Source organism: Strix uralensis, chromosome 10 (assembly GCF_047716275.1).
Source record: "Strix uralensis isolate ZFMK-TIS-50842 chromosome 10, bStrUra1, whole genome shotgun sequence".
Taxonomy (NCBI): Eukaryota; Metazoa; Chordata; class Aves; order Strigiformes; family Strigidae; genus Strix; species Strix uralensis.
The window spans coordinates 15141484-15157544 of record NC_133981.1 but is presented as its reverse complement, the minus strand read 5'-3'; the positions used below and the strand labels follow the sequence as shown (position 1 = coordinate 15157544).

Sequence of the window (16061 nt, the reverse complement as noted above, 5' to 3'; positions counted from 1 at the left end):
AATTACACACAGGGATTCTTTTCTTATAAACAACACTCATTACGGCCTACACCCTGACATTGAACTGGCGAAGCCGCCTTAGCAAAAGGCTACTTAGAATGGACATATTGTTTCCAGCTCAGCAGCGCATGGGTTTCTCTACCTGCTGCCGATACAACCTTAAAGTCAATTTCGACATTAATGCAGCTCAAGACAAGCTTGAAGTAAAGGCGTCTTAGAATACGAAAATCCAAATACTTGCCAGAGAGATGTGTGACTCTCAGCGCCCTTCTTGGCAAGGTCCTCTTGAGAACAGAGCTGCAGAGGAAAACGGCTTGTCTTCCCAGAGCAGCGGCAAAGACGAAGGCGTTCACGGCCAAACACGACTGCCCTGCAGTCACTACTATTAGAAGTCACTACTGCCCACTCATGCACTGAACGAAGCACATCTCCTCTGGAAAGGTAAAGTATGTGATCGTAATTAATAATTTCTAACATGAACGCACAACCAGAGTAATGCAGATCCTAGCATCCTCCTGTACAACGTTAGGATTAAACCACCTGCGCGTAAGTGGTGGGAATGGGGTTGGGAAGCTCAGTGAAGAAAGTCGCCGTCAACAACTTGACATTACAGATATCACCGTACAGCTATTTAGCAAGTCCCTCTTCACGAAGCCAGCTGTGACAGGGCAAAAAAATACTATCAAATCTCTTTGCGCATGTTGACTACACTGGAGAGGCTGCAGCAAGTTATAATTATATAGTTATAAGTTATATATAGTTTTTGATATAAATCTGAATGAGAGTCTGGATGATTTACATGATCTATGGAATGCCTAAACACATTAGTCCAAAAAGAGTAATTTAGTTGTGGTCCCCCCCATCACATTATGAATCACAATCCTAAATTTAAAAGTAAACTGATTGCCTATCAAATCCATAACAGCACCAATCTGCATTACCATAAATTTCATACATCTGATGATCATAGCACCATGTCCCAACTCCCCATGTTGGTTCCTGTATCTGAATGCCATATGCAAAAACAAAATCTGAAAAGCCCAGCCGTTTAGATCTGCCATAGCCCTTGGTCCAAGTATTCCAGGGATTGTCAAGTCTACATCTAACATTTAATAATTGAACACGGTTACAGTTATCTTTTTCTCCATCAGAGGGCAAAGGCATTAGGGTAGCAGGGTTCAATGTGTTGTACCTTTCCAATTTTAAACTATCAGCCAATAATACAACTATATCTGTGCGCCCTTTGAGGAGATAAAGCTTTCTCTGCATATTGTTTTAATAGTATCTATACTTCATGGGGTACACAGACAGTTAGTGGATGTCCTAGAAAAATTGTCCTGGTTTTTCTACCATTTCAGCTGCTGCTGCTATTGCTCTAATGCAAAAAGGAGTTCCTTTAGTCACTGGGTCTAACGTAAAAGAAAAATAGGCAATAGGTCGTTCATGTGGTCCTAAAGTTTGTACTAACACCCCTCTTGCAGTTCCTTTATTTTCATCACAATACAATTTAAAAGGTTTTGAATAATCAGGAAGTCCCAGGGCAGGGGCAGATCAAAGTGCTGCTTTTAGAGTACGAAAGGCTTTTTCTCTCCCAGTACTCCAATTAATTGGTTCTACTTCCTCATTTCGGGTAGCCTCATGCAAAGGTCTGGCTATTTCACTAAACACTGGAATCCAAGGGCGACAAAACCCTACTTGTCTCGAAAATCCTCTTACCTGTTTTTTAGTAGTTGGTCTAGGTATCTCCTGAATCGCCTTAATTCTTTCAGGATCTACCTCTCATTTTCCTGGCATTAATATAAATCCAAGATACTTCACTTGCTCTTTGCAAAACTGTACTTTGGACAGAGATGCACGGTGTCCCCTTTTAACAAGTGGCATACATAGACATTCAGTATCTCCAATACAATCATCCTTAGTTTTACTTGCTAATAACAAATCATCAACATATTGTTTCAAAACAGACTTATTTGGAAAAAACAGATCTTGTAAATAATTTTTCAAAATTTGAGAAAATACTGTTGGAGAACTAGTAAAATCCTTGTGGTAACCTAGTCCAGGTTAACTGCTTTTCTTGCCAAGTGAAGGCAAAGATTGATTTGCTTTCTTCTGCAATTGGAATGCTAAAGAAATCTCCTGTAAGATCAAGCACCGTAAAATACAGTGCCCAGACTGGAACCTGTGTTAAAATGATGATCTAGACGAGAGGATCGAGTGCCCCCTCAGTAAGTTTGCAGATGACACCAAGTTGGGTGGGAGTGTTGATCTGCTCAAGGGTAGTGAGGCTCTGCAGAGAGATCTGGACAGGCTGGAGCGATGGGCTAAGGCCAACTGGAGGAGTTTCAATAAGGCCAAATGCCGGGTGCTGCACTCAGGCCACAACAACCCCCAGCAGCGCTGCAGGCTTGGGGAGGAGTGGCTGCAGAGCTGCCAGAGAGGGACCTGGGGGTGTTGATTGACAGCCGGCTGAACATGAGCCAGCAGTGTGCCCAGGTGGCCAAGAAGGCCAATGGCATCCTGGCTTGTATCAGAAATAGCGTGGCCAGCAGGGACAGGGAAGGGATCTTACCCCTGTACTCGGCACTGGTGAGGCTGCACCTCGATTCCTGTGTTCAGTTTCGGGCCCCTCACTACAAAAAGGACATTGAATGACTCGAGCGTGTCCAGAGAAGGGCAACGAAGCTGGTGCAGGGTCTGGAGCACAGGTCTTATGAGGAGCGGCTGAGGGAACTGGGGGTGTTTAGTCTGGAGAAGAGGAGGCTGAGGGGAGACCTCATCGCCCTCTACAACTACCTGAAAGGAGGTTGCAGAGAGCTGGGGATGAGTCTCTTTAACAAAGTCACAAGAGGGAATGCCCTCAAATTGCACCAGGGAAGGTTTATACTGGATATTAGGAAGTATTTCTTTACAGAACGGGTTGTTGGGCATTGGAATGGGCTGCCCAGGGCAGTGGTGGAGTCCCCATCCCTGGAGGTGTTTAAGAGTTACGTTGACATAGCGCTGAGGGATATGGTGTAGTTGGGAACTGTCAGTGTTAGGTTAATGGTTGGACTGGATGATCTTCAAGGTCTTTTCCAACCTAGATGATTCTGTGATTCTGTGAAAAAAAATCAGACTAGGATCTGGTACCACAGGATGTGAAGCAATTACATGCTCATTTACAGCTCGTAAATCTTGAACAAATCTATATTCAGGATCTCCATCTTTGTCTACTTTATGTTTACTCACTGGTAAAACTGGAGTATCATAAGGACTACAACGTTCCTTCAAAATTCCTTTTTCTAAAAACTGTGCAATTTGTTTTTCTATACCAGGAATGGCCTCATTTATAACTGGATATTGACGAATTGAAGGAGTCCCTCCTTTTGTTTTTATCACAATCGGCTCAGACACTTTTAACAATCCCACTTCATCTCCCAATGCACTCCAAAGTTCTCTGGGAACCGCAGCCAATTCAAGTGGTATATCATTCAAATAATTTTGATCTCCCAATTCAATTACTTCTGAACCCATTAAAATCAATTCCCTGTTGGAGCCAAGGAGATAAATGTACCAAATTCCTGCAAAAGGTCTCATCCCAAAAGGGAAATAGGGGAATTGGGAGAGATCACAAATCTTCCCCAAACCAATTTCTTATCCAAAATTACAGGTAAAGGGGTAGATCAGTATTTTATCTCTTTCCCTACTGCTCCCTGTACTATTACTGTTTCTTTCAAAATCTGGGGAACTTCAAAATTCAGTAAAGACAGGGTTGCCCCCATATCCACTAGAAAATTAACATAAATACCGTTTGCAGAAATCCGACCGTGCTCATCTACCTTGATTCCAACAGGTTCCATTTTTCTTTCAGTTCCCAGAGAAGGTGAGAATCATTTCTTTCACTGCGAGTGAGGTCAAGGACATCTGGCAGGTGGAGATCCTCCTTGTGCAGACATGGGTCTCAGCGGGCACTCTCTCTGCATGTGGCCTAAATTTCCAAAACTTCTGTCCGGTTAGTTATTTTCTCACCTGCTTGTCAGACTGCTTCTATTAGCTGTTGGATAGCAGCCTGGTGAGCTCTTGTTCCTTCAGTAGTTGTGAAATTCCAGTTTGGATCTTGCTCAGGCCAGGGATTTAATCCTTGGCCTCTCTGAGCAATCTCTCTATCTATCTTTTTGGAAAATCTTTTCCCTTTCCTCTACTTGAAATAGTTCTCGTAATAAAGTTTTCATATCATTCCAGTTAGGGATGCAATCAGTGACAATTCCTGATACAACTGAGCACATTTTTCACCATCATCTCGTAAGCGAGGCATTTTTGCCTGCCAAGCTACTAAATCACCTTGCTTCCAAGGTAAGTTTTAGAAAATTAAACTTTCTTACAGTTGTTTGACTATATTAAACACTCATCAAAATATCTGTTTCAATTCCAGATGTAGAGTATGAATAGCTGTTAGAGAGTCTGGTTATTTGTGTGGTGTGCATAACTGCATCCAAAAAAAGTGTTTTGGATAAAACAATTGCACTCTTAAGCCAAGTCATCTTACACTACTAAGAAAAGCCCAATGAAAGAAAGTGAAAAAAAAGTTTTATTTTTATATTTAACTTCTAAATTATAGTATAAAAATTTTATTTCTGCAAATGTCAGCTGCATTCTATTTTCAACAGTTGTGTTTATGTACAGGTACAAAATTATGGCAACAACTATACTTAGCATTCAAAATGTTGAACACACTGCCATATCTTGAACCTTCAGCTTTCCAATGCTTTTTCCACCCTCCCAGAAAATACATTTTAAAACATCCAAACAATGTCCACATGCTTGAGTCTAGTAGAAATCAAAGGGATTCTTTCACCATTAACATTCTGCTTAGAGTTTACTAATGCTTGACAATAGTAGTAAGCTAACCTCTAACGTGTGTTAATATATTTGTTTTAAAAATATTTTTTTTACAAGGATTTTTGCTGTTATTCTCATTGGAGGGAAAATACAGAATTCTTGCAAATTCAGTACTATGTCCTTCCAGCATCTCAATATACACAATATTTTTCTAATTTTTTTAAGCACTGTGGCTTTGTAAAAAAACTATGCTAAATCAGATTAAGTATTACTTTTCTCAATTTTGTATATTTTAAGTATGGGCTGTCCTACTCTGAATTTTCAATTACTTATATTGTCTTTCTTCTGAGGACATACAATATGCTGTTTTCACCTTATGCTAAGAAGGAATGAAGGAATTCTACTGTCCTCCCCCCTCCCACCCCCACAATGGATTTGACTGGCATCTGCATAGACCTTTTATAATTAAAGAAATAAGATTTACAGGATTTTACAGCAAATTTTGAAGAAATAAAAACATTAATGACAAGTGATTCTTTGTAAAACTGCTTTCATCCATTTTCAAAACTAAGCTTTCTTTGGGCTCAAAATGAAAACGTAATTCCATTAAGTAACACCAATTCCGCAACTGAATTTAACAGAACCCAGGAAATCTTCCCTATCTTTAGTCCAGCATAAAATAACAGTATGTGAGCTAGGGCTTTCCACAGAGGAAAGCAGCATTACCTTTACCAGCTAATTGCTAAGAAATTGCCTCCTCTTCATGTTTTGCAGCTTTGGCATTTCTATGCACAGCAGCTCTTCAGCACACTTTCTGCCTGTGTCTTATAAATCCAAACTCCTCTAGTAGAACAGCAAGAATTGCACTGAATCAAGATCCTTCATAGTTGGATTTAGTGGAGGAGCATTTACTGCTAGATTATTCTGCATAATTTGACCCAAGTATTTTTCAACTTCAAAGAACAGGAAAACATGAAGAATTCTGCCTTCAGTACAGCCCAAAGCAGAGCATAAAAAAAGTAATAGAATAAAATCATCAAAGGTGCAGATGATTCACCATGTACATAAAACTACCTAAACTTACTTAGGTATTGCGAGTGTGAAGTTTTCCAGTTAGCATTCTTTCAAATTCAGAAAACTGGAAGAGTAAGGAACATGACATTAATGGACAAGGCCCTCCAAATCTGACACGTCTAGTTGATCACAGAATTCCATATTACAATTGCAAAGCATGACAGAGGTCTGCCATCGATGGTTCTGTTCAAAGAACTGTTAAAGCACTTTCTTGCTCCATCTGTGACAACAATTTCAAGAGTCTTTTGTTTGGAAATTCAAATAATTAAATATAAACTGATGCAAAAAAAACCCCAGGAGCTTTAAAGCTACTCAGCCAAAATCATCACTGGTTTGATAGTTCTATCTCAGTCTATTAAAATGGATAATACAATGTAACGGTTAGCAATGTCTAATTCTCATCTATCAAAACTGAAAGAATATTTAAGGTGTTTTGAGTTCTCCCTTGATGTATTCCTAAAATAACCTCCTGTTAGTGGAATGTGAAGACATATTAAACGAGACAGAATCTGGTTTCATAAGCAAAATTTGCAAGGGCACATTAATATGGTAGCCTTTACTATTTGCTGTCATCATGCTTATTATTATAGTGCCTAGAATTGCAGTTATATAGATGGGTTTTACTTATGAAAAGTTGTTCTTTGGAAACAGCAGGGATATTCTGAATGATAGTATACCTGCCTGGTCACTGCAGAAGAAAGGATATGCATGCTCTGTGTCTTTAGATAAACATGTCCAGTTGTAGTTTTAGCATTTTTTTGTTAATATAACACTATTAATATTATGCTATCTTAATCACTTAAGTAATGTGTGTGAACTGCAAAAAAACTCATAGGCTTCTGTTTACTGGTTGGCTCAAAACAGAGCAAAGTATTCATGCCTGTTAACCACTTAACTTGTTTTACCCCAGGTGGTTTTGCAGCAGCATGTCCTTGAAGGATAATATGAAATCCCCCATAAAGCATACTCATCTCACGGCTGAACAAATCCAGAATGATGTCTTAAATACAAAATTTGGTCCGCCTTCCCTCATCTCTCTAAAGTATTCTTTATATTAGCCCTTCCAGGAAGAAAAAGGGAAACTTTGTTTCCATGGCATCACTCAGTATATGCAGGATCTGTATTTCTGTCTGTTATAAAAATGATACTTCAGACTCAGTGTGGTACTATTTGTGAGTCATAGCCAGATTTTGGATAAGAGGTAGGAGAATCATACAGAAGAGGGAGATACACGCTTATCTGAAATTAAATACTGAGACACATTAACATTCGGGAAAGAAAGGAGACTGTGAGGAAAGGAGCTCAAACATTTCTAAACCAAAATTATTTCTTCTGATGGAGAATTTCTGATCTCACCTTTGGCATTTTATCTTGCTTCTGAAAAAAAATCCTGCTCTCATTTACTACAACACTCCTGCCATCAAGTATGTTAGCACTTAAAACCAGAGGCTGGACTACAAAATTTACTAAGACTTAATGTTCCAAGCTATTTTATGTCCCGTTGGAAGATTATTTCTAGAAAAAAAAAAAAAGTCAATTTTTATCATGGCATCTGTAAACAGTGTAATATCATGACATGTAAATTAGTAATAGGAATAATTTTGAAATGTATTCCCATCTATTTTTCCATGCTGCATTTTTCAAATCATGAAAGACTTTACATAAAGACCAACAGATTCAAGTTTACTGGCCATAAAAAAATCCCTTAGGAATAACAGATCTTCAGGAGTAATTATTCCTTCAAGTAGATTTAGTGCTGAGACAGTGTGGTAGTTGAAGCACAAACAGAGGCTGTTGATAAAGTGGCAATGCATAACAATGTTGTAATGTATTATAAAGGAGCAATTGCCTGCAGTTCGTCAGTATGGAAATGGCAATGAAGTTCTGCTTTACATACTCCAGGCACTAAGAATTTTGTAGCAGTGATTACAGGAGGCTCTTCTTCCCCTATAAAAGGAAAAGAAAGTGAGGTGCATTAATTGAAACATTGATTTTGTATTCGGTCAACATTTTAGAAACAATGCAAAGAAAACTTATGAAAACTCTCTGGATCATAATGCCATACATTCATGAGGCTGAACTACCATGCTCAGTAACTCCTTATCTAAAGAATTAATATAATTTTTGTCTCCAGGCAGGGCTTCTTACAGAAGACCTTATTAGTGAATGGACTTAGTAAAGGTTTGGTTGTTGGTACTTCCTCAAAATTAAACTGCTTTGAACTTCATCAATATGATGATCTCTTTGAGAATCTTTTCTTTGCAGATCAGCAGTCTGCACATGAACTGCACTGAAAGATAGAAATTATTACAAATTATGTGACTTAGGATTTAAAGAATAAAGGAAAGATCTACCTTGAGACGCTAAATGACAGAGCTATTCAGTTCTGTTCTGACCAAGTAATGGATAAAAAATAGGCAGTCAGAACAGAAATGGTACTGTGAATTCAGAGTAATAATCTGGACATGTCCAACTCTTAGAGCAAGAATAAAAGCTAAAAAAAATAAATCTATCTACTCCTCTCATTATTAGGCCTATAAATAATAGGGGTATAAATATTCTGAATGTCTGGGACAGTAACAAGGTTTAATGGGTTGCATCCTAATAGGCAGACGATGCTCAGTTCTAGATACTGTCTCCTTTGTACCCTCCACCTGATCAGGACTTGATTTGGGTGAGGGGAGTTCAGAGTTAGAGTCAGTCAGGGTGGTGCTTTAGGACAGGGAATGGGACAATGCCAGAAGTTATTGTGGTTTCTTAAGATGTTAGAACATGAGTGTTAAGATCCAGCTTTACCAGCTAGTGCTGTAATGTTTAACCTCTACAGCTGAAACATGTTAACAAGTAGGTATGTGACTTGAGAATTAATTACTGGAAAGACTGCCTCTTTCTTCCAGTGACTCCTTGGCAGCTGGGACACCCAGCTGACAGCCCTGTGATTGAATCAGGAGGGGAATACTGGTAAAGCATTCTTAAAGAGAGGCCATACATTTTAAACTAGCATCCTACTTTCATCCAACACTAGAACCTTTACAGATATCATCTGTAATTCTTCCCACAAATGTGAGGAAAGGCTATGTTACAAGATGGCAGGAAATTAAAGAATATAATACTAATTTTGAAACAATAACAGAGTATTTGTGGCTTATGTAATTAAATCAGTAAATCTGCATTTTTTTTCCACCTGAAAGGCTTCCAAGTTTTAGTTATTTTGTCCTATGGACTACCTAGCCTATAGATATAGATGCTGTATCTGTAAACCAACATCTATATTCTCTCCTCCCCTCCCAACAATTCTAGCATCAAACATTAGTTCTGAATTATCTGAATAAAAAAAAAATAAAATCCATTTAGCCAAGAGAAAAATCTAACAAAGTAGCCCACTGTCAACACTCATTCAAGAACACAGAACAGCACAGCACCATCAAAATGCAATATTCACCTGTTGTAGCTGCTTAAGGAAAATGTCAGTTTTATCCTATGAATACAATTGCTGGAACATTCCACACTGATGTAGTTGTCATGCCAGTTCAATGTACTGTATGTAACTAGTAAGGTCAGATCAACTTTTTATATAGCCTGAGGCAGTATTTACACCTTTTAACTGTAGGCATCTAAACAGGGTATCTATTTTGGAGAGTGTCTTCCAAGCATTTAAATTCCTCCACTGAAACCCTTTTGTTCATTCCCCCAGCCCCACATCCAATGAGAAGCCAAATGTACTTCTGAAACTTGAGTTAATCACAGTACAGACTATATCCCTAAAGGTTCTAGTATGTGCTGGAGCAAAACAGGATGTCAGTTTTAGATTTATGGCCTTCAGTGTATCACCCTCTTAAGCCACACAGCTCTCAGCTGAGTATCCCAGCTGCGAAGGAGTCCCTGGGAGAAAGACACCATCTCTCCAATAATAGGTCAATTAATGAGAATTGACTTATTAATAGAATTTTAGTGAACTCTTACTTCGCTAAGAATCCCTCCCCCACAATAAGTTAAGGAAAAGATTAATTTTTCAAAAGTTACTGAAACCTATACTTTTTTACCAGCTTTATACAATGCTTACCTTTCTCTGCAGCCTTCTATGTGGCTCCTCACACATTATCTTAAGTATTTTGAGATGGTAGAAATATGCTTACAATAACCGAATATAATTTTTGAAACATTGCTGTATCTTACCTAAACCCGATGATGAAGAAACACTTCCTGTAATGGAAGATGTTTCAATTGGGTCTGTCAATAGTCCTTCCATTAAAGGTAAAGATAATTCAGATGAAGGAACAGATGAATCATAGATTCCAGAATCTCGAGGCATATCTTTAAGATTTGAAGCTTTAACATGTAACAATGGCTGAAGAACAGAGCTGCCACCACCTTGAATGTCCTGAGTTTCTATATCTTCTCCAAGGTTTAAGTGCTGAATTATACAATGAGAGTCTGAATTCCCCGCTGAAATAATATTTACATCTGTTTTCAGGTAAAAATCACTATCCATCACCTGTTTATTCACTAAGTCGTTTAAAACCAAGCCCGAATCAAATTTTTCCATGACAGGCTCTGAGTAATGCAAAGAAGGTGGAGGGAAGGGAATAAATTGTTTCTCAAACCAATCTGGTTCCTGATCAATGAACTGATGCATATTGCAAATGGCAACATAAAGGGACCTCCCAGATTTGCTCCTGAAATAATTCCTTTTACTAATGTTAACAGGAAATGCCTCTGAATCCTGTACACTAAGATCTCTGGAGTGTAAATGTGAATACAGCTGAGGGAGATTGTCCATCAGTTTGTATTTTGTACTTAGATCCAGAATACCAGGGATGTCTCCTTCACAGGAGTAATCAAAGTAGACTGCAATAAACTTGCAGAGGTCATTTGAATTCTGCTTTGCTTGACGAAGCTTCTCTGCAACAGTCAACACAGCAAACAGAAAGAGTTCTCCTTGTCCTGCATCTTTGGTTACCCCGCTGTGTTTCCAGTTCTTCTTTTCAACAAAGTACTTCATTCCCTTAGAACACACAATGATGATAAACTGGGACTCATTTATTTTTTTAATAAGCCACTCCTTCTGACCTTCTTTACAAATTTTTAGATCTTCCCACAAATCTAGAGCTACCTAGAAAATAAAAGAACATTCTGGTTGATATTCATTATTAGATATATTAGCTAGTAAAATTTAAGTGAGTTATACTCAGTGAGTCAGCTTGTATTTATCCAACAATTGAGAATTAATGATGAGTTTAACTATAGCTTGTCTGTGATGAAAAAGCAAGCTGTTTTAAAAGAGAAATAGGTAATAATTAACAGAGCACTGATAGTGGACAAACTGGAATCAGTAATACTATGTCAGTAGTTATTCACCAAAATAAGCAAGGCCTCACATTCATTCTAAACTTTGCTTGCAGGCTGAATATTTTGCTGGGTAAAGGAAGTGGCTGAATTGCTAAGGTGAAAAAGAAAACCTTTCAGACTTTAAAAAAAAAAAAAACCACAAGAATGCAAGTTACTATATGAACCCATTTTGCTGCTTATTTATTAAAGAAAAACATACCCAGTTATACATATGTTATGTATAAATTTATGGAATCAACAAGTAACGGTGCAAAGCCAAGTAGCTGAATGTAAACTAGGTAGTTTCTTAAAAAATAAAACCACTATGGATTTGGTACATAGCAATGTTTTTTGTGGAATAAGAAGAAAATAGAAAATGTGGCTGGACCAGGTAAATTACTATTTACTTATGTGATCAAATTAGGTATCATCTATCCACAACAAGCCATGTATTGTGCCTGCCTCAAACAATTTAACTGTTGTTGTATATTTGGGTCCTTAATGTGCTGAATGTAATGGAATTCCATATTAATTTATCATCTTTTCTATATGAATGAAGTCTGATACCAAGAATTTTCATATCTAGATACAAACATAAGTAGTGCCTATAACATTTTCAGTTAGGATGCAAACCAGCAGCAGCTTTCTCTGATAAGAAAGCTCTGAAAATTTTATCATGAGTTGTTTTATTTTGTACTTTGTCAAATTTTCTGAACATTCTACGGTCTGAAATGCCTGTCTACACCAAGATGAAGGACAGTGGTTTATCTCATGAAAGAAAGAATGAGGAGTAGAATAAGAGAAAAAAATAGATGCAAAAAACATTCATAATAGACACACATCAAAACTATTTATGAAGTCTTCTCTCAAGCATTTTCCCAGAGAACAAAGTATTTTTGCTCTGCTATATCATCCATAACAGAGTGGAAAACTTTGCCATGTCAGAAGACCAACAGCAGGTGGGTGCCTAGAACACAAGGACTCATGAAAACTGTTACCGCACAGTCTGTAGCTACAGGAAGAAAGTGATCATGCCTGAGGTGGTCAGGCAGTTGGACTAGATGATCACTGTAGGCTCCTTCCAACTGAACTGTTTTATTCTGTGCGTGGGAAGAGAAGTCATTTTACAGCTGCTTGGGAGATACTCTGACAAAGGTACAATGCAGGTAGATTTTCTTTTGTGTCTGTTTTTGTTTCTGTTCTTCAAACTACTGTCTGATCTCCTGTCTGTGAGAAAGGATTTTTAGTATGGTCAAGTTATTATTTTAAATGCCTCTAAATGCCACTGGTTTTGTCTTTTATGAGAAATCATGCCAATTCCATATGAAAAATACTTGTGCAACTGTTCTGTTATGCATTGAGTATCAGTTTTTATATTAAACTCCATAGCTTTAATAATAACATGTGTTATTTCTGTATGTAGTTGCTATCAATATTTTGTTATATAAATCTTAAATGATGCTTGATACCACATGTTCCATGGTACACAGTTATAGCGGTAACAGCTCACCTTAACACTATTCCAGAGAGGTATGGTGTTGCAGCGCTAAAGTACATCTCTAAAAAGGGGACTCAAGTAAGTTACTTATAAAACACCTTACCTGAACTATTTTAAACATACGAATCAATTGTGAACATCCCCAAACATGTGAGGCATCGCTTATGTTACTGTGTTTGGCCACTAGAGGCCAGACTTGCTGTATAGTGGAAAACGCAGTTCCCGTTTATCCCTCTAACATCACGGTGGCAGGATTAAAATGCAGCAAAAATAGACTAACAGTTGTCTTGCCTTTTTACAGTTGAGAAGTGAAAGACTGGCCACATTGATTATATTTTAGAAAGCAGTCTGAGACTCTAAGCCTAGTCCTTCAAAGTAACAATTTGAATTTGTCTCATAGTTTTAAATCAAATCCAAGAAAAAGACATGCTGATTTTACAGCATTAACAGAAGGGAAAAATCAATAAAAATTAAGACATAATGTCAAAAATTAATCCTAATTACACAGATTTTTCTCAATGAGTAGGAGTTTTGGTAGATTCAACTGCTTTAAAATTACAATATAAAACATATTTTAGGAATACTGAAGTATATCAGGTAGACACTAATACCTCTTTGTGGCTGCCAACTACAAAGACGCAAGACCTACTAAATAGAAAAAGCAGTTAATGTGAAACAAGCTAAACATGGCTGAATGAAAGTCCTGGAATCAAGGCAGTACACATTTTCCACTATTCTGTTTTTTTTAACACGGGCTATGATCTGTTCCTTTTGCTAAGAAAAGAAAATTTATATTGCCAATATTTAGAAAAATAAAGTTATCTCTGTGGAAAGGAGACGTTGAAATACCTAACTTTCAAGCACATATCATGCGTTTTGGGGGTGCTGTTTCAATTAAGGAAGCTCTGTTTACCTCGCAGCCACAAAAGTCCTGAAGAAAATAAGCAAAGCATTGGATGACGTTAATGTGTTTCTGGCAATCTTTACTGGAATAGCAGATGAACACTTTTGGCCGGGGGTGAAGTCTTTCTGCATGGAGACCTGCAGCATATGCTGAAGATTCTGAGCTCTCCTCATCCAGATGGGAATATATATTTTCTAAGTTAGAAGAGAGAAAGAGAGTTCACACTATAAAGCTTAGGATTGTTTTGGGTTTTTTTTAAACTTTTGTAGGCTCATTACTAATGCATACAGTAACGACTTTTTTCAAAAGACATTCCCTTCCAGCCTGAAAAAGAAAAGTTGCACACACTCTATTGATCTAGCTTATGAGTTGCCACATATGTGGAACACACTTTGAAAGTGAAATGTGCAGTTATTACTGTACAACTCAGAAAACTTAAGAAAGGTTTATTTTATAAATAGAATGAGGTTGTTTCACCTCTATCCAGCTTCAACAGTCTTCACCTCTCTGTTGAAATACTATAAGCCTTAAAGATGTATCATCATCAAGAGTTTCCCATATAACAAAGTCCCTTATTTAAAAAAAAAAAAAACAACACAACACAAGCCAGGTAAGAATATTAAACTCCAGAAACACAGATCCCTCAGAATATCATACAGTATCTCTCTGGTATATATATACACACACATGTTTGGACATTAAGTTGACATTAATTTAAATTAAGAGATGATTAATTTAAATCCAAATAATTATTAGTGTTTCTTTCCTTGTATAGATGTGTTTATGCTGGAACATAAAAGCCCAGTCTTACACCAGACTAATTCAATCTAGTTCTACAGTTGATTTGGAATAAAGCATGATCATTTCAAAATACAAATATCCATCTAGGGATTTAATTTAGAACAATTAATCAGAAATAACTATTCTGGAACAACTCTCTCTGTAGACATATCCTTAGTGATTTGTCTGTGGTTTTTGTTGGAACTGTGCTAGCTGTGCACAAAGGGATAGCTACAGAAGACCAGAAGGTAAAAGGATTTAACCCAGATGGCATATAGCACTTGCAGTATACCTCAATGCCAAAATTCAGATGGATAACACAGATATGTGAGGTTTGGGTAAGTAATCTCTTTTTCCATATTCATGAAACCGCATGATTCCCTAGATTCTACAAAAAATGCCAATTGGGTTTTAACATCTCAATGTAACAAGTGTGACTTGCCAGCTCCTGGACACAGACAAGAGAGAAGTCAGCAAAGAGGGATGGAATCTAATTTAGAGAAACATCTGCAAGTAAGTCTTAGAAAGAGTAAATTTAGGAAGATGGCTTAGGATGAAGTCCAAAGGCAACTTCCAGGAAAGTGAGCAAATCTGAAATAATAGACACAGGTAATATTCCAGACAGTGCTGAGAACTGTATTGGTATCACATGGCTTTACTTTCCTTCTGGTTTAAAAAAAAAAAAAAGAATCAGACATTTCTGAATGAAATAAGGGAGTGTTTAAAATATATCAATTTACAGATCTGTTTGTATTGCACTTGGTCATGTAGTACTTTCACAAATAAGAAGAAACCTGAAACCCAAAATATTTCCCAACAGCAATTTTGTTCTCTCCTTGATTTGTCTTGATTTGTGATACAATACTTTCCATGGCAACAAATTACCATCAAGTACTGATTAAGAATATGCTAAAAGTTTCAACACACAAAAAAGCTGTGGGGAGAGAGGGGAGAGGGCAGAAGAAAAAGCTCGCTCTTCAGATAAAGGTATTTCTGGAATAAACATACTAGTTAAGACTGTTTTGGTTGCAAAAGTGCATCTTTAAATGGAACTCTGTATTGAATAAACGCTCTTACCTTGCTGTTTCTTGCGGCACATGACTGTGAAAAGCGTAGCAAATGCTGAAATGACAACTAAAGGGACTGTAATGGCAATAGCTCTTATTGGTCCAGCCCACGGAGAATGTACTTTGAAAAATAAAGCAGAATTAGCCATATGCAAATAAGCTATATTATACTTACCTAATCAAATCTTCACACTGGGAATGTAACACTGCAGCAGTGTTTTAGGTAATTCTTAAATATACAGTAGAATCAAACATCATGTTCTGCTCCATTTTAAATCAGTTTTATACTGATTGCCCCTATCACCGCAGCATTAGAGTAACTAACATAATTAACACATGCTGCGTGACAATTCATACCTCCCACCATGAGAAGAGCTTTACATGAAGTATAGTTTTAATAAGATACGTAATAGTCATTTGGATCTGACAGATTTTTGTTCCAGAGTGCTGAACTAGCCACCACCACTTTGAAAGGACTGTCTTCCTGCACAGAATATCCTTCTCAATAACTGGTCTGATCCATAGACATGTTAAACAGTCACCCGACAGGTTTTCCAGACTGCTTGATTTGATTTCAGGGCTGAAGAACATA

At 37.5% G+C, this 16061-nt stretch overlaps 1 protein-coding gene across 1 annotated transcript in view; it reads right to left on the bottom strand.

The window, feature by feature from the left end:
- The window catches only part of IL17RD (interleukin 17 receptor D), a 28353-nt gene that overhangs the window by 438 nt on the left and 11854 nt on the right, over nucleotides 1–16061 (bottom strand). The window contains exons 9-13 of the mRNA XM_074879331.1: nucleotides 15480–15590; nucleotides 13632–13816; nucleotides 10069–11005; nucleotides 5903–7839; nucleotides 242–433 (exon numbers count right to left, since the gene is read on the bottom strand). Coding sequence (XP_074735432.1) covers nucleotides 7724–7839; nucleotides 10069–11005; nucleotides 13632–13816; nucleotides 15480–15590 — 1349 coding nt within the window. The 3' untranslated portion in view covers nucleotides 242–433; nucleotides 5903–7723. The remainder of the gene's footprint in view (nucleotides 1–241; nucleotides 434–5902; nucleotides 7840–10068; nucleotides 11006–13631; nucleotides 13817–15479; nucleotides 15591–16061) is intronic.